General features: G+C 40.0%; 1 protein-coding gene across 5 annotated transcripts in view; it reads right to left on the reverse strand.

Annotated features, from left to right (window-relative positions):
* dlg5a (discs, large homolog 5a (Drosophila)) overlaps positions 1 to 17,649 on the reverse strand; it is a 44,848-nt gene extending 27,199 nt beyond the window's left edge. For 2 of the 5 annotated variants that reach the window (XM_008429472.3, XM_081616127.1), the window contains exons 1-5: positions 16,891 to 17,648; positions 2,489 to 2,557; positions 1,441 to 1,615; positions 976 to 1,119; positions 207 to 390 (exon numbers count right to left, since the gene is read on the reverse strand). In XM_008429472.3, the coding sequence (XP_008427694.2) occupies positions 207 to 390; positions 976 to 1,119; positions 1,441 to 1,615; positions 2,489 to 2,557; positions 16,891 to 17,194 (876 nt within the window). In that variant the 5' untranslated portion in view covers positions 17,195 to 17,648. Of the gene's footprint in view, positions 1 to 206; positions 391 to 975; positions 1,120 to 1,440; positions 1,616 to 2,488; positions 2,558 to 16,890 lie in introns of all 5 variants that reach the window. The other 3 variants (XM_081616125.1, XM_081616126.1, XM_081616128.1) reach the window with 3 other exon arrangements.
* Positions 17,650 to 23,548: the final 5,899 nt, after the last annotated feature.

Raw genomic sequence — 23,548 nt, forward strand, 5'->3', positions numbered from 1 at the left:
TCACTGCGTAGAACATAAAAGGTTAGATTTCTATCATTTTATTTTAGGTAAAAAAATAAAACAAAATAAAAAAACACTGAAAAATCTTAAATCGTTTCTTTCAGCACGGAAACAAATGTTAATTGAATTGATTGTCATATTCACAAAACGGCATCCGAGCGGCTTCATCATCCACTCGGTGATGCGTTGGTGTCGCAGCTGTATACCTGCTGTTGCTGCAGCCGCAGGTCTGCCAACTCCTTCTGGTCTTGACTGTGAAGTCGTTTGAGCTCCTCGCAGTTCTGCTTCAGGTGGTTGTGTTCTCGGACAAGCTGGGCGTTCTCCCTCCTGGCCGTTTCCATCTCCTCCTTAAGCAGAGCCTGGTCGCCCAGGACGCGGCTGTGCAGCATGCTGGGGGGGGGGAGATGAGCAGGGATATATCTGAACAATACTAAAGTAGTTAGAGGAACAGAATGGGATTTTCTGAATATGGCGACACATTAAAGACCCAAATATTCCTCATGCTTTTCCAAAAGGTTACAAGTTCCTGTTTCAGTATTTTTTCCATATTTCAAAATATTCCAACTCTCAAGCAGCTATAACACACGATCAGAATCGTGGCCTCGGCTCCCGAGCCGTCACGCTGAACGACTCAATCTCATAAATGCCTTTGTTTTCGAGCTTTTAAAAAGCGTGCAGGATTTCTGTACAGCCAGAGGTGTGTTAGTGTGAAAGCTGGCTGTAGCTACAACGGGAGCTCTTTCAATTAGGTTAATGGAAGCACCATGCCAGCATTTGGTACGAATGTTGTAAAAACAATGCTGTAAAATTTTATTATTCCTAGCAGGTGGCTCGTGACAGAATGTTCAATCTACATTTTTCGGAAACGAGCAGAGTGGCACAGACGCCACCGCTGGCTAATCTACACATATTGCCGTATGCTGCCTTCATTGTTAATGTGGAGATGAAAACAGGCGTTACTGGAGGGATGCTTACTGGTAGAAGTCGGCTTCCTTCACGGCCTCCTCACACCTCTTCAGTGTTTTGGTATGCTGGTTCTGAAGAGACTGCAGGTCTCCCATGGCTCTCATGCACTGGCTTTTCAGGCGCTCGTAGTCATGGCTGGCTTTGGGATTTGGCCTATAAAAAAAGAGCAGCAAGCATTCAGAATTCTACCATGTATTGTTTAATAGCTCTAAAAGCCTGAAGACTAAAGCTCATTCAAGCTCAAGGACAAATACTCCGTGTTTGTAGAGTCAACATTATTCCAAAGTGCAGAGAATTAGCAGATGAAAAGACAGCAGAAAGAACTGATGACACTGTAATCCCAGTGGCTTTGCCTTCCTGGATAAACAAACGTTACTGATCAAGCTGTGCTGCTCCCACGAACATATCACAAGTCAAAAAAAAAAAAAAAGCCTTTAAATGTCCAAGAACAACGGTTCAGTCCAGGTTTTGTACCTGCAGTCATCGAAGGTGGTCCCAGGCGATGCCAATGCCAGACGCTTCCGAAGCTCGTCCCGCTCCCTGGTCACCTGGCGGAGCTGCAGGAGGATGGTGTCCAGGTTGTCGCCGGCGTGACGGTTGTCGTTAACGGCTGGGGGAGGGGAGGACGCTTCACCGTTTACAGGGGAACCTGTGACAACGAGTCCATTTGAGTCGCTTATTACACACAGCAAAATTATTTAGTGTATTAACTGATTAACAAAATGGCTACGAGAAATATTGAATATGGTGATCATTTCAAATATGTCACTTTTACTACACAGCCCGTCTCTGCCCAACTTTCATAATCAGAATTGCTGTTTAACTCAAAAGATGTTTAAATACTAGAAAAATGCTAAAGTAAGAAAGACGAGGCGAGTTTAGGATGATCCGCTCTATCTAATAAGACAGTATTAAGATTATTATTATTAAATGGTTTATTTGAGTACTTCTATCAACACACAACTGACAGAAAGAACTGAAATTCAGATTTTATTTATTGGAGTCATTTTTCAGTTTTAACTCTAATAAGATTCTTCAGGCCAGTACATGGATTGCAGTACTTTTCCACTCCAGTAAAGCGTCTACGCTTAATTATTGTAAATCTTTGTCGAGTAGTCAGATCAGGAAGATCATTTCAGAGTCACATTCAGGATTGCTTTCTTCAAAAGAACACCCCCGGCAGGAAGTCTGGGGATTATGTGCATCTTTGAGTCAACTTTTGGATCTTTCTTGGGTTTATGTAACACAGCTGAGTCACTTGGACCTCTGTCAGAAACAGGGAGAGGCAGACATGGCAAACCTCCTTAGAAAACAGGGAAGAATTGGTCGAGTGTTTTTGCACACATTGTGGGCTTTAAGAGGACAAATAAATCCAACTTCCTGTCCTTTAAATCAGGCATTTATAAACACATTCCTTCATTTTCCTGGATTTACTTTGGCATCGTTTTGGATTCCAACCTCACCCACCCACTCACTCCGATACAAAACGTTTGCAGCAGGAGTCTTTCGTTATTATACATACCAACGCTACTGAGAGAACTGCTGCTTTCCGAGTCTGATGGCATGGTGGACAGGACGCTGTAGGTGGAACCTGCCAGGACAGGAGAGCCATTCAGACGCACAGCATGAACAGAATGATAAACCCACAGTACAGTGAGACGAGAAAGTAATACTATATACTCAGCTCTTTGTTTAATGCACAGTCGTGTGATAAGTACGGAGCAGTGTTTGTACCCAACGCTTCTTCTGACCGGCTCTATATTAATTCAAATTGAATTAATCCATTTTTCTTTCAGCAGCCAGGATAGAAATCTGACTTTTATACCCGTTATTGTATCCTACGCGTTGCATTTAATAAACCTTCGCCAGATCAATGACGAAATTGATAGAATGTTCTCCGTTTGTTTTCAGAGATCTGATCCAAGCAGAGTTTGAGGTGTGCTTTTTGAACAGGCAGGCCGGTTTCTGTGGGCCCCCTCAGAGTGTTACAGAATAATAACGCAAAGAACGGAGGTGTGCAAGATGTTCTATATTTTAATGGTGCGTCTTGAGCAAAAGCATACCACATAAATTTTGTGGAACCGTCAGGAAACTGTGTCATCCTGTGAAAACAGGGCATAGCGTGGCTAGCTTGGCTCAGTTTTTGACTGCCAGCACTGCAGTCAAAAACTCAAAGCTCAACTGAATGCAGGCATTACAAACTACGCTTCATGCAAATCCAGGTGGAAACAAATTCATTTAAACTGGACACTTATTCTAACCACAATAATCTTGTGGTTAGCTCAGAATCCAGGAACTTGCTCGTGTCTTAAAAATAAAATAAAATAAAAATCGGGACTTAAAAGAGAGCTGAAATGGTGGCCAGCCTCATCAGTGGCAGTCAAGTCGCAGTTTGACAGCAGCAGATCTTGACTTCTACTTCTGCCCTTGCTTCCCACTGGCTTTAGCTGCAGCTCTCCTGTGTGACGAGGCCAAGCCTAATTAACTATGAGCTCTGTGCGACTGAGCCACTCCATCTTAGGGCCGGCAGACGGAGGAAAGGAGAGGAGAAACACAAGGAGGGCATGGCCAAGCAGAGGATGGATGAAAAGAGATAGCCTAAGTAAGTCACAGAAAAGATAAGGAAGAAGTGTATATTGGAGAGAGGGGGGAAGGAGAGGAGCAAAGCGCAAAGACTTTTAATATGTTCTGACATTCCCAGTCTGACGCTCAACCCTCCTGCTCTGCAAAGTGCTTCCAGCACGCAGCTTTGATTGCATATTGTTCCACCAGACATGATGAGAAGTGCTGTGGAGTTGCACAGCAGTAACTCTCTACAATCAGCACATCGATGCAAAAAGCGGTTCCCTTTTTGCATGTTGCTTTTCAATGTCTTTGGTGGCTTTCCAATGCAATATTTGACTTCTTGAACTCAGTATGTGACTGACGGTGTCTCACAAAAACAGTCGGGAGCCACTGCGAGGCGTTATGTCAGCTTAGTTGTAGGATAAATCTTTTCATAATATCCTAGAGGCAAACTCAGTGAAGCTCTGATACAAAGAAGAAAAGAAAACAGGAGTATGTGAGGGTAACCTTATGGCAAAGTTATGAGGACAGATATTGCATGGACAGAAACACCCTCAGATGATAAAATTCACTCAGTAATTGCATGCATCTCATTTCTCTACATTTTTTTTTTCTTTTAAAATTGCTGCATTTGTTTTTCAGTGCAAAATTTTTTAGACAGATTGATCCCGTTTTCTTACTTTTTATTCTAAGGGACCAAAACAGACAAAATATGCTACAGGTTATTGGACACAGACAAAACACTAAGTAGCAGCTAACCTACAAAATTGATCATGATGACTAGAGTAGTATGTCGACTGACTTTTCTTTAAGAGCATTCTTTATTTTCTTTAACTTTTTTAACTAAATGCTAAAACTCTTTTCCTCCAAGGTGCTGTGTGTGCAGTACAGCCTGCAGACCTCAGCTGTAAGTGTGTGTCTGTGTCTTGTGCCTTTTGGTCGTGTTCTGCTCCAGTCAATGGATTGCTACAGCTGGGAAGGTTATGCTTCCCTGTAAAATTAACCCATTTCTAAAAGTTCTTCAAAGACCAATGTGACCTAATGTTTGCCTCATCACAAGAGTGATGAATGATGAGAAAACATCTGGAGGTGAGATGAGCCAACAGACAAAGCTAATGTGTAATTTGTTTTTCCTTAAGTTCAATTTTAAATTGATTAATTTTAACACTATTGAAAATATCAAAAAGCATTTAAGAAAGACATATTGCAAAGTTATTACTGCTGCAAATTCACTGTACACATAAATATAGCAAAACATGGTTTGGAAGAATTACGTTGCTATGGTAAAGACATTAAAAAACTACAACCAAGTTGTTGCAGTGCCAGAACCAAAACTTTTTTTTTTTTTTCAAAAGAAAAGAAATATATATTTTTGTTGTAACTGAATAAAAGCCATTGGTTAGAGTTTCTACCCTGACCCTTTAGATACGCTTTCCTTGAGAGCTGTACTCTTCACTAAACTGATCTATTTTTTTATTCATTTCCAGCTCAGACATATTTATTGAAATTCTAAACAGACATGTTTTTTTTATTTACAAATGTCTAAGGCTTTATTTATTAGTTTTTTTTACCATCATATTGGAGGTAGCACTTCTAACATTCAGTTCAATTACATCTCTAAATATTAAGTGCAATCTTTTTTTTTTATGTTTTTTGTGGTAAAAGTAAAAAACAAATAAAATAGCTTTTTGGAAGAATTTTTTTTTTTTTTATCAAATAGAAAAATTATTCAACAGATGGCACCAACCCAAATTCACCAGGAAATGAGGATATAAGATTATTTCCATTTATTCATCTGAGCATCTCTCCAAATTTTACCAGATTTTCATGAAACTCCAGAAAACCTCACAGTACATATTGTTGTTTAATACATTTATTTTAAAAAAAACACAGGTAGTTCTTAGTTTTAAAGTAATTAAAACTAAGTACCGATTGATTTTTCCCTATTTAACCTTTTGAGCACAGATGAAGAAAAAAAGTCTGAGTCAGATCTCTGGCTGATCTACTGGTGCACCTCTGAACATCACCTTCCTTTATGTTTCACTGTGTGATTTGAAAAGGCAAGCCACTTGGATAAATCTCAGTAATCTACTAAAGCCACTCACCAAATAGCATGTGCTATAACTCCTACGCATGCAGCAGCTCTGGGACAATCTTTGGAAACACACAACCCGCTTTCTTTGCGAGGACGAAATGTGTGCGCCACAATTTCTATAATGAGATTAAAATCACCGGCTGATAATTCAACACAGCACGGAGGGACTGGCAAAGATGAGTCAGTGGCGAGAGGCCTTTTTATTATCGATACCAATTTGCACTAGCCACAAACTGGGAGGCTGATCATTTGTAAACACATTCACAGTATCAATAAAATGGAGCTCCAATTAGGGAAGCATAGATCTGATCTCCACAGTGGGAGAAGATGATACCAGTCTAACAGGAAGACGAAAGAAAAAGGACAGAAGGAATTCTATTAAAAAGCAAAGTAAAATGTCACTGCCAAAAGTCATGGTGTACTTTAACAGGAGCAGTTACATGTTACAACACACTAGCATCTAAGGTGGGAATTATTCCAGTGGAAGTCCTGAGGCAATGGCAACAAAGGCCTTTTCGCTGTCATCTAAATAGGTCAGGGGAGTGCTTGCTCCACCGATGAGGTTCCACTTCCCCCACTCCTGCGTCTGCTTCCCCTCGCAGTCACACCGTGTACTACGCTACCAACAGTTGCTTCAGACAACCAGATTATGTTCTTCAGCTCATAAACCAAGACGACACACGTTGCCATGGAGAAAGTGGATGAGAGGGAAACTGACTTTGCTATGTGCTGAAAAGAAGGAGCCTCAGACTATCACAACAACATGCAAAGTGTGACTCCAACCTTTCACAGCTGGGTTAGACTAAAAACCTACCAAAAAGATAACAAAAAAATTATAATGAAAATATCAGCGGTGTTCAAAATTTGTGTTTTAAAAAAGAAAAGGTCCGATTTATTTTAGAAAAGCTTATAGTATGAACTCAAATTTATCGGGAACACTCCAGATTTTATTTCAAAGTAAAACATTAAGAACAAAAATCTTACATTTCATTTCAATCCACAGAAACTTAAAGAGCAATAAATATCGGGCTGTTCAAAAGTTAGTGTCTGCATTGAACAACATGAACTCAGTGTGAAAAATAATATGCTTTTCACTTTCCTGTGATTCAATGAAAAAATATTTTGTAGTACAATCCCTGGTACCAATTAGTACATTATTTGCCATTGAGAAATATATTTACTGAGAACAGTGGCCAACCTGGTTAGCAATGTTGGATTGCTGTGAGTGTCTGTCAAAATGTAAACAAAACATCATCTCTGTAAGTGAGATATTAAATCTCCTGGCTCAGCAGGAGATTTAATATATGCATACATCTACAATACAGTTTATACAACTGACTGTCAGTGAGCCACAGTGAGTCTACATCTCCCTCAACTCTAGTTTCCCCAGCTTCACACTCTTTAAACTATAGAGGAGAAAATATAACGAACTACCGACTGATTTTACTGCCTATTTCTGTGTAGCTAAAGGATGTGGCAGTATTAAGCCAGAAAGCAGAAATACTGTCTTCATAATTCTGGCAGCTAAATCCTGACAGGGGCTTTATGCGCTGTACGGATGATGTGGTTTAAATAAGAAACATTTCAGTCCCACAAATGTTTTGCAATACTGCTTCTTATTCCTCAACTTTGTCTCATTTACAAAGATTGAGCACCAACCCAGCAGCAGAGCTCTTTTATCCCTCATTTTCAATCTATATTCTCTGTATATCACTCTCTGCAACGGTTAAGGTTAGGCAATAGAAAGCTATGTGCACTCCATATCTTAAACATAGTAGATTTATAGACTGAAACAAGCTATTTTTCACACAATTCCCTTCAAGGCTTGAACGATGCGTCTGCTCTGCACATGTTCCCAGGGTCTAGGAAGGATGGCGGATCAGAGGGTGGGGGTTTAACTTGCTGTGTTACTGATATAACTCTGAGTCAGATCAGAGCTCGTCACGCGGCTGAAAAAATGGGTTTTGTAAAGGAGGGCTTGTTATAAAGAAGACTGAGCTCTGTGCCTTCCAACAACTTTGGTTTTCTCTTTTAAAGCAAAACTATTCTGGTTTTTAATTTACTAAGTAGAAACAGTTTGCTTTTATTAGAAATTTGATATTTTTCTTTTGAAGTGATTACAACTGCAAGTCTCCAACAGCTTTGCCCACTTAAATGGAGTACAATTGTTTGCTGCTGCTGCTTCTTTGCAAATTAACAGTAGTTCAGCCAGTTTACATGAAAAGTGTGCAGAGCTGAAATTTGTTAAGTCTTTCCAAAAATAAAATTCTCATTTAATAGGTGCTTTTTTAGATAATGGATTGAACAGACCTCATGCAATAGTAATGTTTAAGACATTAATTTATAAACTGACCCCGTCTTAAATGTTGGCACAATTTTCTCCCTGACCTGTCTGCTGCGTTCTGTGGTTTGATTACTAATGTCCTCTAATAAAATCTCTGAAGCCTTCAAAGAACAGCTGTGTTCAGAAAGAGATTAAATTGCACACAGGTGGATTCCGCTTAGTAGTTGCACTGGAATTTGTGTAGAGATGGTATTGAAGAGGTCATAGTAAAGGCAGCTAATGTGCACAACCTTTTTATTTTTAGAATTTTATTTGTAAAAAATGTTAAGACACCATGCCTCCCTTTTCCTTTACTTTCACAATTATGCATTACTTTGTGTTGGTCTATGATTTAAAAAACCCCCAAAAACAATTGAATGAATTTAGGCTTGTAGAAACATAACAACGTGCAAAAACATTCAATGAGATCTCACCAAAAACTCCTGGATGAACAAACTGAGTGATGACAGCTTGGCTGTAAGGACCTCAGGTGATGCTAATGTTTTGTGTGAAAGACAATTAGTTTTAATTTCCACTGTGTTCAAATGAGGTGGTTTAGGTCAGCAAATGTTTTCTTGGCAATATAGTGAAACGTTTTTATATCAGCATGTTTTAAGTTAAAATTAATTTTATTCTATGAGCAAACATCATAAACATGCATTGTTAAAGGTGGTATAATGGCTTTCACATGTAATCACATCAATCCATTGTCTATACCTGCTTATCCTTCGAGAGGGTAGCAGTAAGTGTGTGTTTGGCAGGGGGAGAGGAGGGGATGTGAAGGAAGGCGGGGGAAGGTTTGGGTCTGGTGATCATTGTGTGAGGGGCGGGGTGCGCAAGAAACAGATTGTCAGTTCCAAACAGGGGCAACAGAGAAACAAACAGAACAACCGAGCACACAAACACACCGATTAACCTGCCAGTAGTACCTGAAGAGAACCCATGCATGCACAACATGCAAACTTCATGAAAAAAGACCCCAGGGCCAGGACCTTCTTACTGTGAGGCAACTCACACAATGCAATCATAAAAAATAAAAAAAACATATTTGAAAAAGCTGGTCAAAATTCATTGACACAGACAGCAACACTCAAACTTTAAAAAGGTTTGAATCAGTATGTAACTTAAAAATTACTAAGTAATTTCATACATTCTTTACTGTGTACTGGGACTTACTGTAAACTGTGAGTGGGTCTGATTTCCGGGATGGCAGCAACACCACAGACCAGGATTCTGGGCATGGAGCCAGTGAAACCTCACGGACAGAGTGAAAGATTGATCATCTGCCTTCGAGAGTTTGTGCTTGGCCAAAAAACAATGACCACTATATGATGACTCTATGAGACAGGGATACTTCCAGGCTGGCTCCACACTCCCTGCCTCACACCTCAGTGCTCATTGTAGCATGGTAAATCCCACACATCTTTTTTCATATAAAAGGTCCAACTCTGGCCTCCGGTGCATCTCAAAATAATATCCGTTCCACTATTGACTGAAAATCAAGGCTGCCATGAACAGCTTGAACCCCAGAGCGTTTTTGGATCTCTGCAAGTCATTTGGGACGCAGAGAGAAAAATTTAGTCCAACGAACCTGTCACAGCCCCTAAAAAAAAGGCACATCGGTGCCATCCAGACCAACCTATTATCTCTATGCAAAGAGGCCTAGCTCAGCATAAACGAGGCATAATTTGCTGCTGAACAGCTTGCCTCCTCCTGGGGTCAGAAATAAAAGGGTGAAAGATGTCTGCAACATGTCCTCCAAATGCTGCGTAACAAGCTGCAGAGCTAGGACATACACGAGGCAAAACAGAGCCGGAGCAAAAACAAAAATAGATGGTGACATATTATAAATCTTTACGACATTCCAGTCGTGTTTAATTACAGAGGGACCCAGGCGCATTTAGAAAAGATTTTGTGGGTTTCACTTAAAAGAGCATAACACGAAATGGCAATAACTAAAAGAGATCATGATGAAAAGGGCACAATTATTACTCAGAAACAATGCTCCAGATGTGAAAAATAAATGTTCAGAATCTAGCATCAGATTATGTGGAAGGGGGGGAAAAAAATCTGGATCGCTTTAGAAAATGGGTTTTCAAAAATCTTGACAACTTATAATTCCGTGCACATACTTTCTTTATACCAATCAGATGGAGCCTAAAGACACAGACAGTGGTTGATTCTGATTTGCAGAGATGGTAAGGCGCATGTAAGGGCACAGAGCAGATGGCAGCATAGGTTTTATTTATCACAAATTAATTTGCAATCTTAGTGCTAAATCTAAATATATTAGGAGACCAGAATTAGAAAACAAAGATTTTATTAAAAATATTACTTATTAAAAATGTCAGCGTTGTGCCTTTTGCCAATAGTCCTGACTTGATAAAGAGGACAAACGTAATGCTAATTTGGATGTCATCACTGGGAACATTTTGTTTAAGAGCTTTGCTGCAGTAAAACTGGGTCGGTCTCTCCTTTGTTCCGTGGAAAAGAACTGCATGTGATTTCCTTCATCTGCATTAGATTAAAGTAAGGACTCCAATGGTGAAAAGCCAGGTTTCTTCTGCTAAACACAACCTGCTTTCACCACTTCAGACAACCGATAACTCTTAGGTTGTCTTAAAGTTGATTTGAGCCAGCAGACTCTGAGGCTGGCCGGCTGTTTTGACACAAGTACTTCAAAAAAATCTTAGTCAGGAGCATTAGAAATATGGTCATATTGTGTGCACACACATGAAAGGGTACTCGTGTTTTTTTTTACCATCCACAGCCATCTGTTTTCATTATTCAGAGGAGGAAAGTGTTGTGGTCTGTGCAGGAATTGAGGTTACAGATGAGAAGGCTTTCTTTAAACGGGCAATGAAAAGGGCTCGAAGCATTTGAATTTTATTTCAGCATTTTTTTGGACTGAAGATGTGAAGAGCGCGGTAAACACAAGGGAAATTGACAAGAAGTAAGCCAACATCAGTTGGAATAATAGAAAGTGCCACTGAAATGGAGAATGTTTTAAAATAAGTACACTTTTTTTTTTTACTTTGCTCAACATAAAAATATGAATAAAACAAAATATTGATCTCGATGTCTCTCAAAGTCACTTTGTAACTATTTTGACAGTAATTTCAGGACGACTGTCTTTTTTAAAGACTCATTTGCACATAGGTTTTTAGCTTTCTGACTGATGTCTTGAGATGCCATTTCAAAATTACTAAAACATGTTCGGCCTTCATCACGTCATGCATTCGTGAAGTATCCAGCATCAAAACAGTCCCCCAATATGATGCAGCTACCACAAGGAGCGATAGAGAGAGTTTTAAGTTGTAAGCTTCCCCCTACTTCCTCTAAATGCAACAACGGTCATTATGGCTAAAAGATTACATTTCAGTCTTGAACAAACTTGTCTGAGGACATGTCTACTGAAATTAAGTTCTTCCTTTTGCCCCAATGCGAATTTATGGACTGTAATCGGTTCTTAATGCTAACTTCACGTGCAAGCAGTCTTTCAGTCCAGATATGTTCGACACTCATTTCCCTGCTGACAGCATTTGTCTCCTATCAGTTCCTTGATCTCAAGAACTGGAGTTCAACTGTGTAAAGTCTAAAGATTTTAAAATACATTTAGCCTTAAAATTAGATAATAATCCAAGCGAGAAAGTTAGTAAAAGTAATAAGGCCATCCTCGAGTAAGTATCCATTTAAATATATTCTAACAGCTGACAAACTGATGGCTTCCTCTGTGTGTTCATAACACTGCTCTGGGGGGTGGTGAAGTCAGAGGAAGGTACAAAGAGCAACGAAGAGTAAGAAAGTAGGGTGACAAGGCAAGTGGCGACGTGCGTCACAGAATGACAGACACTGACGCAAACTCGGTCTGACAGAGAAAGTAAAGCCAGGTCGAGCTCTTGGGAGGTATTTAAAAGCCTTGCTGGTGACAAAGAGCGCCACGGTCATAATTCATTTCGTCTGGAAAGAGTGGTTTATAGGACAGAATCTCGTTGACACAGAGGACAGCAACCCTCCTCATATAACACAGAAACACTGCCCCATGTCCTGGGCTGCTGTACACAGAGCAAGCTGCTGACTGTGCACTTTGGGGGCTGCTGAACTTCTCAACAAAAGCCCTGTTGTCTCAGTCTCTCTTGCTCCCTCTGCCTATCACCCGCCTCTGTCTCACTGGCAAAACCTTTTAGCGTGCAAAGAAATATAGCTACTCGCTGGGATAAAGAGTCTTGGTGAGTCGTGGTATTGGCTTGGAGGAACAAAGCCGATGAGTCCTAAAAAGTACTTGAGAGGGGAGGGGGGAAAGATCAGAAGTCCCAAAAATGAGAAAACAAGTCAAGAAAGCAAAAGAAGCAGACAAGAAGACCAATCTAAATTGGGGCATAATTAATTAAATAAATGAGATGTTGGTTTCAAAGTTTATGTGCAAGTGCATTTGTAACCCTGGAATCACCTTTTCCAACCGCAACCATCATGTTGTTATAGTGAGGAGGGTGTGTTCAGAGTGATCAGCAGTGTCACTCTGATATCACGTTTAGCATGAAAATTAAAAAAATAAAAATTATTTTGACCAAAAGTTTACCGTGTCTATGTTGTGTCCTTGGACAAGACTCTTCACTCACCTTGCCTGCTGACAGTGGTCAGGAAGGGCCAATGGCGCAATATAGCTGCCTCGCTTCTATCAATCTGCCATAGGGCAGCTGTAGCTGCAATCCAGTAGCTTGCTATCATCAGCATGCGAGTGTGTGCATGAATGGAAATAACGGATTTCATGCAAAGCGTCTTTGAGTGTCCTCAAAATCGCTACACAAGTCTGATGTCATATTAATTGCAAGCCATACATCCTCTGACTCTCTTTCACAATTTTATTCATGCCAACAGTCTTCCATAAGGCTACAATAATAGAGTCCACAACTAATAAGTGTCTTGTCAACAGATTCCCCCCACCTGAGTATTATATCTCTGCAGCTCCTTCTGAGTTACCAAAGTCCTATTGGGACATCCTGTGTAAGGCTCTTCTTGCTTAGCCTATCAATTTAGGTGGACGATTGTGACCAAAACACTCTGACGTTCATAGATGTAAAGCTCCAAAATGTGTTACCGCTCTATGGATATAAATATGTAGTGTGCAGAAAACAGCACACATAAATCTGAGAACATAGACACTGCTTTCTCTTGTTGAAAATCAGGGTCAATACAATTCATTCATGGTCAATATTTAGCAGAAATCTTTCGCAACAGGAAAGCTGCAGGGTTTAGGTGCACAAATCTAAGAACTGTGCCTAAATAACCCTCTACAGAAAACATGAAGCAGTTTGCCATCTTTGCCACTAATTATTTACAGCTTGTGGGCGCTAATCATTGCGTATTAATGTGTGCACCTGCACCATTTTCCTTTGGCAGAACGACGTGTCTTTGGATGATTTTGTACATGCGCGTCTTTGGAGGCTTAGCTGGCAAAGGCGGCAAAGTGGAGAACAAGAGCAGGCAGGCAGCATGAGACGAGGACATGCTGAGAGCAGGTTGCTATCAGCAAGACACATCACATTCAGAATACCTCTCCTCTTCTCTCACACCCTGCCTTGCTCACAGACACGCCACCGCTCTGAGGATTTCATCCCCAATGATCCCTTTCCACCAGCTTCTCTGCCTGAAGGTACACAACTTGTCTTCAGGCTCTTATAAGACAATGTTAAAACATTAATTAGATCACCCTCATCATTCTCTCAATGATGACAACAACAACAACAAAAAAATCTAATTAATGAAGACCGCAACTGTGAAAAGAGTAAGCCAGAAACGCAGCAGCTAATACAAATGACTGCAAATGAATTAAAAAGCGTGTCTCGCAGAGAAAGTTTAATCCCAGAGTGAGGAGAGCTGGGCTATAATCCTCTGTTGAATAACCACAGACTTGACAAGTCAGACGCACTATAGTTGTGCTCGCTTTCTCCAAATACAACACATGTCACCTCCAAGGCCTGGTGCTTTAGAATAAAAAGGTGTGTGTTAAAGGGAAGCCCAAATCCACACTGCTGAGTGTTACTCTCCAGCAGCAACACTCAATACAAGGAAGTAATAAAGCTTAAGGAAGCATTAGTGATCCTGTCAGCAAAGCGGCAAGAAACCAACTCAGCACAAGTTGCAAAGGTCTACTTTCAACCAATATACTAAGGCCAACTTTGCACCACTGAACAATAGATGTAGTCCTCCCGGGATAAGGCTGCTATGTTATGATTCGAAGCACTGCCTGCAAGGTTGCTGTATTCGTGTAAAACACTGTATGCGTCTTCATCTCCTCCAAACTTCTGGATCTTCTGGCTCATCCTGAATTCAAGCCTCCGGGCCACGATGCCAGTTGCGAGAGAGCCACTGACTGGCTTTTAGACACTTGATTTCCCTTTGTCTCTGTGAAACAGCAACCAAAACCAGTGAAGTGAAGGCAGTAGCTGCGAGGAGAGGAAACAAATCAAATGGCAACACTGGCTCTCAGTCCTTCACATAATACGCTCATTGATAGACTGGACAAGTGGGGTGGGTCAATGCTGATCTGGTTCAGATCCAACAATGGCAGACCAGGACTACTTTGTGTAATTCAGCACTTAAAAATCTGCTCAATACAAAGATCACATCTGGGGCCGATCAGGGCTCGATTTCCAGGACATTCAGATTATAGAGTACCGTAACTTTCTCCTAAGCATCAGAGGTGTAATGGTTCTGGTAATCAGCATGCACAAGAACCAAAAAATAAATAAAAATACAGTGAGGTTTTAATCCCCAGCCAGATCAGTACTGGGAACATTTTGAAATGCCAGAAGGCAGCACTGGAGCAAGCCTTCAGCACCATAGCAATAGTAGCTTAAATCTACCTTAACAGGCCAGATCCCAGTTGCAGGCTGTGCAAAAAGGCTCCAGAAACAATCAAGCATCTCACAGCTGGGTATAAGATATTAGCAGAAAAGGAATTTATGATATATCATCACTGGCTGGTAGCATAGTGTATAGAAACACCTACAAACTAGAGATCCCTGGGTCACAGCAGCAGTTATCCTCCGAGGTGGTGGAAAATTACCAAAAAAGATCCGGTGGGACCTCAAGATGCAAAAGGAGAAAAGGTAATGGCCAACAAACCAGACTTTGTGATTATTGACATTATTTATCAATGTGGTCATTTCAAATGATGGAAACATCTGGAAAAAGTAACACATAGAACTGCAGAAATACAGTTTCTCCAGTTTCTGATGAAAGAAGCCCCTAGCCCCTTTCTGGGGGAGCCGAAGAGGCTCTTTCTGGGGGGAAGGGCTAGAAAGAGCCTGGCTGGTGACGGCAGCTGTAGTGCAGGTCATTGGAGCCCTCGGTGCAGTTACACCCACACTGGAAAAATGGCTGCAACAGATACCTGGAGAAACATCTGACATCTCAGTCTAGAACAGTACAGTTCAAGAAACACTGCGAAAATCCCTCAGGCTCCCGGGCCTCTGGTGGAAAACTGGAGCTTGTGATGAAGAGCTCTCCTTCCCACCCAGGAAACAGAGGCGAGAGAGAGAGATGGTGAGCTAGAGTTTTTGTTTTTCTTGACTGAACCCCGACTTAAAAAAAAAAAAAACTACACTTTCCTAAATTCCTAAAATGAGGAATTTACACGCCAAACAAGAAGTTTGTTATGGTATTGAATCAGACCCAAATATCAGATCACAGCAAAATTACCACATGCTTTCTGGTTTCAGTAGTTTAGATCTTTAGATTATTGTAATGATCTCCTTAAAGCTCTCAGTACAAGAAGAAAAGGTGTATATCAGACATCCAAAATGTTGTAACCAAAAGTCAACACCATGAAAATTAATCCTTTCACACCTAATTAGAGCAATGGCTTAAGGTTTGCAAATTCTACATTTAAAAGGTGTTATGGTTATTGATCTAAATGGCCTTGGACTGCAGAACTTTTAGAGTTGCCTGTCAGGTCTGAACTATCTAAATCTTTTAGATCAGCAAAGAATCATTCACTCACAGAATCAATCAGCTCAACATGGAGAGCCTGATTTTAGCTTCTAGGTTTGTCAAGCTCTAGAAAACCTGCTGGCTCCTTCAGACTGGGGCTAAAAACATTATGAATTATAGTAGCTTTCCCATTAATGGGCACATATTGATCCATCAGTTAATTTTTATCATATCTAAGCAATATTTGTGCTTAAATTTTAACTTTGCTGTTTATTTCTCAATGCTACTTTTTCTGTTATATCAAATTAATTTCTTGTTTGTTTGGGTTTGTTTGTTTGTTTTCCTTAAACATACTTGTGGACCTTGTATATGTATGGTCCCATACAGATAAACCCCCCCTTTCCAATACGACAATTAAAAAATATGAATGCATCATCATCACAGTTGTTCAGCAGTTTGGTCTGCAACAAATGCATGGGTAGGCTGCATGCACACAGTCATGTGCAGGTTGATATGGACTTAACATGTCAGCAGCACATCCGTTGCCATGGAAACAACCCAGACTACATAATGTACAAACTCTAATGCCAGCTCATGACAAACGAGCGTTTGTGGTGGATTATAGCAAAATCGTTTGCATCTAAACAAAGCTCCAATGGGAGTGATGATCTTGACTTCGGGATGTTTCTGTTTTGGCGATTTGCAGAAGTCCTGACTTTCTGCTGCTGCACTCTACTGATTTTAAAAGTCAGTCAATGCGATAGCAACGCCGCCACACGAATATGTGCACTAACATTTCCATGCTTCCAAAATCAAAAGATTTTTTTTTTTTTTTTTTAGTAGTAGTTTGGAGCCGATAGTAAAAACAAGCTTCACGTCTTGCACGTTTTCTTGCAGCAGACCACCCAGATTGCACTCATTGCAAGGTCTGTGCCGCGACAGGGCTCGCTCATTTCTGGATTCAATCAGCAGGCTTTTTATGAGAAGTTGGGCTCCGGGCTCTTACCAGTGGAGTGGTCCACAGGTCCACCGCCATTGTTGCTGAACAGGGCAATGTACAGGTCAGGGTATGCCTTCTCCAGGGCCACACACAGGTCGAGGAAATGGTCGCTCTCCTTGCTCATCAGCATCTTCAAAAGGTGATCGACTTTCTCGGCGCTGGACGAGCAGTTCTGGTCCAGTTCGAACCTGTCCAGTTGACTCAAAGTACCCGAGACTATCAGCAGCTCGATCACTCGGTCCGCATCTGTTATGGACTCCAGTAAGTTCTGGTGGCACTGGTCGAGCAACTCTTTGTGCTTTGGCTCCATTGCTATCCGCCGTAGTTCCGTAGCTTTCCCAGCTAACCCCAGACGGCCAAGTGGATGTTAGGATCCTCACCGATCAAAAGTACCGAACGATTACCGAACTGAACTTACCGCTGCTCGCAGAAGTTCGTCGGAACCAGCACGGCATTAGGTTGCACGGCAAATCGATTTTTATAGCATATTGAAAAAGGCACAAGAAGCCATATTTGTTGCCCAAGGCTGTTGACTGCACTAAACAGCGATACATGTTTCCATCTTCCCTAACGTGGAGCAGTTCCGGTCGTTGTTTGCTTCCCCCTCACGTACTCGTCAACTGAACACATTTTCCTCTCCTTCTGGGTCATTTCAGGCTCCTTTCGCCAACTCAACTGCTGGGAAAACTCACTTAACTCCGCCGCTGATCCTCAGTTACACTGTACCCTCCGCCATGTCTGAGCAACTCAGCAGCTGCTGCCCACTGTCAGTCAACGGTCCGTATATTTACCATAAAAGGTAAAGAGGGCGGCGTGCCACAGAAATGACGCCCATTTCTTCAATGGGCGTGCACGTTACTCTGTAGTGTAGGTCTGAAATCCCAGATGGATGAAGCGAGAACGGAGAGAATATTATCCAGGAAAATGTTCACCTATATGATTAAGTTGAAAATGTTATGCAACGTTTGTTCGTTACATCCAAAACGAGTAATCCTCAAAGTAAGTTAATCGATCATAATTGAACAAAACAAACAAAAAAACAACAACATTTAACTGGCAAGGTACCACAATGATTCTCTTTTTTTTTATAACTTCTCCAAGCACCACCATTTCTCCATGTATTTTAAAATTGTGGGACAGCAGAAATTCAACTTTTTCTGTTTGAAATGTTCTTTTGTGCCTTTTTGGCACATGTAGTAGAAGGACCTTATGTGTCATTCTGTGACAAATTCTTAAACTATTCAAAGTTTCATAGAAAACACAAGTATTTGTACAACTAAACGGTCATATTAGGTCCGTTTAAATTACAAAACGCCTATAAGTATGCAAAAATAAAATATTTTACGTAAAATCTATCAGTCTGTAACTCAGCCACTATTAGAAATGAGCACAAACAGAATAAAGTCAAACATCTTGATTAGGCATGGATCCATGGGAAATGTCTAGTGTATGGTAAGCTTGAGTAAAAATACCAGAGAAAAACACTATACACACACCCACACACACACACACACACATATTATATATATATATATATATATATATATATATATATATATATATATATATATATATATATATATATATATATATATATTGTGTATTGTCGTATTGTCTATGTTAAACAATGACGGAAATTACGTTTTTTTTTTGTCCATAAGGTTGTCCCTGAATTCAGTCTGAGCCTCACAAAAGCAAATAATTATCTGAAAGTAAAACTTATCAAAACACAAGCTCCATTCATTATTGCAGCTGTCCTACTAAACAGTATGTAATAATTGCATCTGTTTATATTTTCAATCAGAAATACAGCAAGCACTTGCTCATGCTGAAAGTAACAATCCCAACGATGCTAAGTTGTTGGAGTCAGTAGTAGTTTACTACCATTAAGCACAAGATGACTCATTTTCATTGCAATATTTTTTCTTAAAATAACAATGAACAAATGGGTTGCACAGTGGCACCATTGGTAGCACTGTTGTATTGCAGCATGAAGGTCCTGGGCTCAAATCCCCGCTGGCTAGGTTTCTGCATGGAGTTTGTTTGTTCTCCTTGTCCATGTGTGGGTTCTTTCCAAGTATTCCTCCCAATTTAATCATGAGTTATCCTGCACATAATGAAGCGCTGACCTTTTTGTGTGTGTTTCAATGGTATATCATGAATTATTTATTTGCTTTTTGCCAAATTTTGATGGTAGCTGTGGCATGATCAATGATCTTTCAAATTTGCAATCTAGCCCAGACATTTTATTTGAAGAAACACCAGAAGAAAAGGTCACATTTGAGAGTGTGAAATCTATTTGCAGTCAGTTGCCCGGTCACATTTCAATCCTAGAAAAATAGGACTCTGTTTCCCCGGGGAGCTGCATCCTGCTCTAGCTGGGATGTGAATGCAGTTTAATTAAACTCGTGAGTCTCTGCTTTAGGTCTGTAGATTTATCACATAAGAAAGCCTGCATTTTGTTTACTGTGTTAAAACAAGGCTAACATATTTGTGCATTTATCCGGGCGGTTTCAGTCGTAGTTAGTGGCACAAATTAGTGAAACGATAAAAAACTAAACCAACAGAACTGCATCCAATCAGCTGTCTGACCACGTTAAATATTTTATTTAGTGAAAAATGTCGTTGCAATGATAAAATAGGAGGATTTACTTATTCCTTGCATAACGCCGCTGCTGTAGTCACAGGCTTATGCACCTTCTGAGCTGCAGCCAATTTCATAGAGTGCTCTGTCTCCATGAAGGGATAAAATATAAGAAGGCGGCACATTGTTTATTAACAACCAAGCCGTATATGGGGGATGACAAATGAAATGTGTATTTGAGGAGGATTTGTGCAACACAGTGTAATGACAATGGATGCACCCTGCTTCCCAAACTGCAGCTGAACAGAGATTGTTGGCACAGGGGCAGGCGACTGCAGGCATACCTCTCAAACCGTGACCTTATTCATGCATGCAGTGAATCTCATTGTGACATCTGCAACTCGCTCCCCTCCTCCCCTCTCCGTCTCTTTGCCCTGATGGCTACGTCGCTTGTGCAACCATGTGCCTTCCATTTGGATGAAAAATTAATTACATTTCATTCATATCAAAGGGAAGCGAGTCCCCTCCGCTGACACACTTCGGACAATTGTGTCTGTATCCCTTTTCTGAGGACGCTCATGTGAATGGAGGGCGGCCTGATGGTTTTTATCTCGAGGGTATGAATGTGTTTATTATTTAGGCGACTAAAGTGGTGTTTCAAACTGTCTATTCACTGAAATATTGTTTCAAAGATTTGTTTGTGAGTACATCTAGAACAGTTGAGATAATAGCCTTATCTTTTATTGAAGAGACTGTCAGCAAGTATATCCATCACTTATCCCGGCCCAATGGCCTCAAAGAGGGAAAAAAAAAAATCCCTGCATTTTATAGATTTTTTTTTTTCATCGCAAGCTCGAGTAGAGATTCAGCTAAAGCTGTCAGAGCTAAGGGTGGCAAAACAATTACTGCAGTGTTCGCTCAGTTTTCACACTCTTTTACTCACTGCATCACAGGAATGTATCTGTTTTATTCAAATCCTGCCAGAAAGCAGAGCATGATGGAGCTTCCAATATGTTGAGTGTTCACAACAAATAACAAAAAAGCAAGCTGTGAAGAAAGGGGACGAGTTTATTTATGCCACTTGATTCAAGCTAATGGAGTATTTTACAGCGACGCACTGCACTCACGGACGTCACGGCAGAATATCATAGGATGCAACAGAGAATACAGTTAGATTGTACAAAAACATGTTTCGGTACATATAATCAAAGTAAAAAATAAAGTAAAAATGATAAATGCTCTTCTGTTTTTAAAATCAAGGAATGCATTTCAAATGATATTAGATGATGTCACTTAGTAGAATACAAGAAAAACTTTATCTTCAACAACTATTATGTAGACAAAACATTGATGACAACCTGAAACCAATAAAAAGCACATAAATAAGTGCAACTCTTACAACTCTTTCTTTTTTTTCTGGACTGTTATACTTAAACAGGGAATATAATGCCAAAGCTGCTACTGGTAATATAATAAAAACTACTTTACTGAATCACATCCTGATTCAGTTTCAGCTTCTAATCTTCTTTGGTGGGACTGTATCAGCATGCCACATCTTGACTTGGCAATATTTGCTCACTCTACCATTCAATTCTCCAAACCTGTTAGATTATGAGGTTATTTTTATTTCCCACCATACTTTTTAAGTGATCCCTACCATTTTCTGTCAGACCATTTTCTGGACTCTGGCTGCACCATTGCACAACCTTAATTTTCCACTCAGAAAGTAGTTTCAGGTTGTTGGAAACATTCCTCTGAGATTTTGGAACCATTCTCCCCTGACCACATAACTGCTGTTCATTGGATAGTTTTTTCATTAGTGTGAATGCTGTAGGCATTTACACTCTTGAATTCCTCCACTTTTTTCCATACACTTTTCTTAACTACTTCTGCATACTTTGTGCTACTCAACCATTCAACTTTACCATATTCTGCTAATTCAGGACGTTACGGCTATGTCTTTTGGTACTGATGTCTTCTATGATTTATGAAATATTTAGCTTTTTGTGATCATCTTCATTTTCTATTGAAATGAGTGGAAAATCCCATAATTTCTGAGAAATTCTGCTAAAAGCCTTGCACAAAAATTATTAAAATTATGTAATTATGTTGGGTAGCTAAGTGTTGTAACAGAGCGTTCTAACTTTTCTTTTGAGATTAGAGTGTGGAGAAAGTGTTAGTTTGATAAACAGCCATCAGGTCACAGTTGTGGGTAACTGACCAACATTCTCCATTTTGCAACAAACTGTTGGCATGTTGTCAAGTCTGTCTGAAACATGCCTTTTAATAGTTACTTGGTATATGCCACTGATGTTAAACATATAGGCTTCTACAGTGTGCATTTGAAAGCTTGTGCCTTTGAATAAATTAATTACTAAGACTGTCACCCATTTTATAAACTAAATTCCACTACACAGATGGGATTTCAACAATAGCACACTGTTATTGTAGGTCAACACACTAGTGCTAGCCTTGATGCTATCATTAGTATTTTAGCTTGCTTGAGCTATCAACTAATTTTAGCTTTTACATGGGTTTTGTCACATTCAACTTGCACCTACAGTAAGGTAACCAATTTACTGTCGGTGCATCATTAGTAGCATGTAGGCTACTAATCATAGTCTAAATGCTATGATTCATATTTCAACTAGCTTTAGCTTTTTAGCTAAAGCTAGCTGAAATGCTCTGCTGTGACCTTACAGTATAGGCTTGAAAGTAGTATTTTGCAGAGATTTCTAATAGTCTTTGGGTGGGATTTTTGCATTAACTGAAAGCTTTCACTCTTTTTCAACAATTTTTCAATATGCATTTTGCCAATTTCTTACATTTCTGAAAGTTTTCTGGAATTGAATTCATTCTTTTCCAGTTCCCAGAAAATGTTTACAGCATTTTACTCTGCATTTTCACAGGAAATGCAATTTTTTTCTAGTTTCAAATACTAGAAAAACTTGTTAAGTCCAAAGGAATCCTTCTGGTAAAACAGCGATGCAATCTTTCTTGAAACACCCTCAGTAGCCTTTTTAATTTTGAAATCCACTTATAACACCAAGCACTTTTTTTTTCAAATTAATTTTACTGACGTGCTCTAAAACTGCTCTTCCATGTTGGCTTTGTTTAATGTGCCAAAGCCGTTTTACAGCTGCTATCAGTTCCACAAACCCCCGCCCGCCGACCCCCAACCCCACCCCACCTCACCATTATTGACTGCAGTGCAGAGTCTTCCTCCACACTACTGTAGCCAGCCAAGCGCAGCGGCCAGTCTTTGTAGTCATGTGTGTTGAACAGCATTTTAAGTGAAATCAACAAGGATTTTTTTAAAAAGTCAAACAGTTCACTGAACAGCCACACAAGTTGACTTCAAGATAAGAAAGATGGACAAAATATTTATTTGTATGCATTGAGCAAAATGTGAAGAACCTAACAACAAAAAGTCCACTAGTTCCTGGCATTGATGCAATCTAACAACAAGCACTTTTATGTACAGGCATTTTGTTGCCTGCACACATTTTAACCTCTGTTCACAATCAATGATCTAAAACCCAACACCTCACCATTATTGACTGTAGTGCAGATCCATATAAGGTCTGGAATGATCCATATTAGGTCTGGAGGATGGAAAATTACATCTTGGGTGACACTGTTAAGATTTAAAAATTACATCACTGCCCTCTGCTGGCAGGGAAATTCAACAGTGCACTGGTACTATCAGAGTAGCCATGGAAACACCTTGACAACTCTGTTTTTAAAGAGTATTCAAAGACTTGAATACATAGTTTCTCATTCATCAGGTTAAGTTTATCAAATCTCTAAAGTTCTTACTAGCTGACAGGTTGTCAGTTCATACTTCTAGTTACGCATCCATGTTTTCTGTTGCTCCGTTTTTGCTTGCAAAGTCGTATTTATTGGTGTTTGTATTTTTCTGCACACTGGTGGTAAAAGGGTTGGGATTATACTTTTTGTCATTTTGCAATTTAAACTTCACTGTGGAATTTGATAAGTTTTGCAAATGCTATGGGTGACATCCCCTGTATCTTCACAGCTGGTTTTGCATATTTTGCATTAACAAATCAAACGACACAG

The sequence above is a fragment of the Poecilia reticulata genome, chromosome 15 (assembly GCF_904066995.2).
Source record: "Poecilia reticulata chromosome 15, P_reticulata-male-v2, whole genome shotgun sequence".
NCBI lineage: Eukaryota > Metazoa > Chordata > Actinopteri > Cyprinodontiformes > Poeciliidae > Poecilia > Poecilia reticulata.